The following is a 1,210-nucleotide window of genomic DNA, read 5'->3' on the forward strand; positions in this document are numbered from 1 at the left end:
GGGATTAAGGAAAAGGAAAATTCCTGATTTCTGCCCTCAACTTGATCATATCTGGCTAGGGAAGAAAGATATATACAAGTGTGTACACAGAGATACACACACAAATATAATGTGAGATGGAAAGAGCTTAGGGATGACTCTTGTGATCCAGAGTCAAGCCTGTGGCAACACTTTGAATTCTTCACCCATATTCCTCCTAAAAATGCTTAAAGTCGAGTTTTGTCCATAGCAAAAATACCAGCAGGATTTCTGGACTCACTGAAAGTCCCTGTTCCCTTGGGGTGAGTCAGAGCAATTCCCTCTTATGGGAGAACATGGCAACAATCCCCTTTCGGATTGGCCAAGTCTTAACACTATAGATGATGGGATTGATTACAGGAGGCACAAAGAGGTAGATGCTAGACGTGAGTGTGTGGACCATGGGTGAGGCATGTTTGGCAGCATGATGCATCACAGACACACCAATCATAGGCACATAGTACACAAGCACTGCACAGATGTGTGACACGCATGTATTGAGGGCCTTCCGCCTTCCCTCCCCAGAGGCAATGCCCAGCACTGTGTAAAGAATCAGCACATAAAAGACCACAACCAGCAGTGAGTCCAGCCCAAAAGTGGTCAGGACAATGGCCAAGCCCAGAATGCTATTGAGCTTGGTATCAGCACAAGGCATCTGAATTAGGTCTGAATGGAGGCAGTAGGAATGGGATAGGACGTTAGTGTGGCAATAGGGCAGTTGCCTCGACAGGATGGGAAGAGGGGCTATGAGTGCCACACTCTTCAGTGTAATACCAAAGCCCATGGAGATGATACGGGGCAGGTTCAGGATGGCTACAAAGCGGTCATAACTCATGGCCAACCGGACTCCTGACTCCATGCAGGAGAAGGTGTGAATGAAGAACATCTGGGCCAAGCAGCCATCAAAGTCAATCTGGCGGGCATCAAACCAAAGGATGTCCATGACAGTGGGCAGTGTAGATACAGAGACACCCACCTCAGTGATGGCCAACATGGAGAGGAACAGATACATGGGCTCATGTAAGGCAGGGTCCGCCTGCACTGCTGCCATGATTAGGCTGTTGCCCACAATGGCTATGATGTACATGGTGAAGAAGGGAATGGAGAGCCACCCATGTTGAGCTTCCAGTCCTGGGATGCCAGTCAGGAAAAAGGGTAAGAGATCAACACTTGCATTGCCCTTAGCTCCCAT

At 48.5% G+C, this 1,210-nt stretch overlaps 1 protein-coding gene across 1 annotated transcript; it reads right to left on the reverse strand.

Moving 5' to 3' along the window:
* Window positions 1–242: 242 nt before the first annotated feature.
* Window positions 243–1,210, reverse strand: LOC126079229 (olfactory receptor 51I2-like). The gene has a single exon (XM_049890159.1). It carries the CDS (start codon window positions 1,208–1,210, stop codon window positions 287–289), a length of 924 nt encoding a protein of 307 aa, XP_049746116.1. The 3' UTR covers window positions 243–286.

The sequence above is a fragment of the Elephas maximus genome, chromosome 7 (assembly GCF_024166365.1).
Source record: "Elephas maximus indicus isolate mEleMax1 chromosome 7, mEleMax1 primary haplotype, whole genome shotgun sequence".
In the NCBI taxonomy this organism is placed as follows: domain Eukaryota; kingdom Metazoa; phylum Chordata; class Mammalia; order Proboscidea; family Elephantidae; genus Elephas; species Elephas maximus.

Excerpts from the sequence above, each read along its gene's own strand:
- LOC126079229 (XM_049890159.1), bottom strand. The coding sequence starts at position 1,210 with ATGGGAGCTAAGGGCAATGCAAGTGTTGATCTCTTACCCTTTTTCCTG.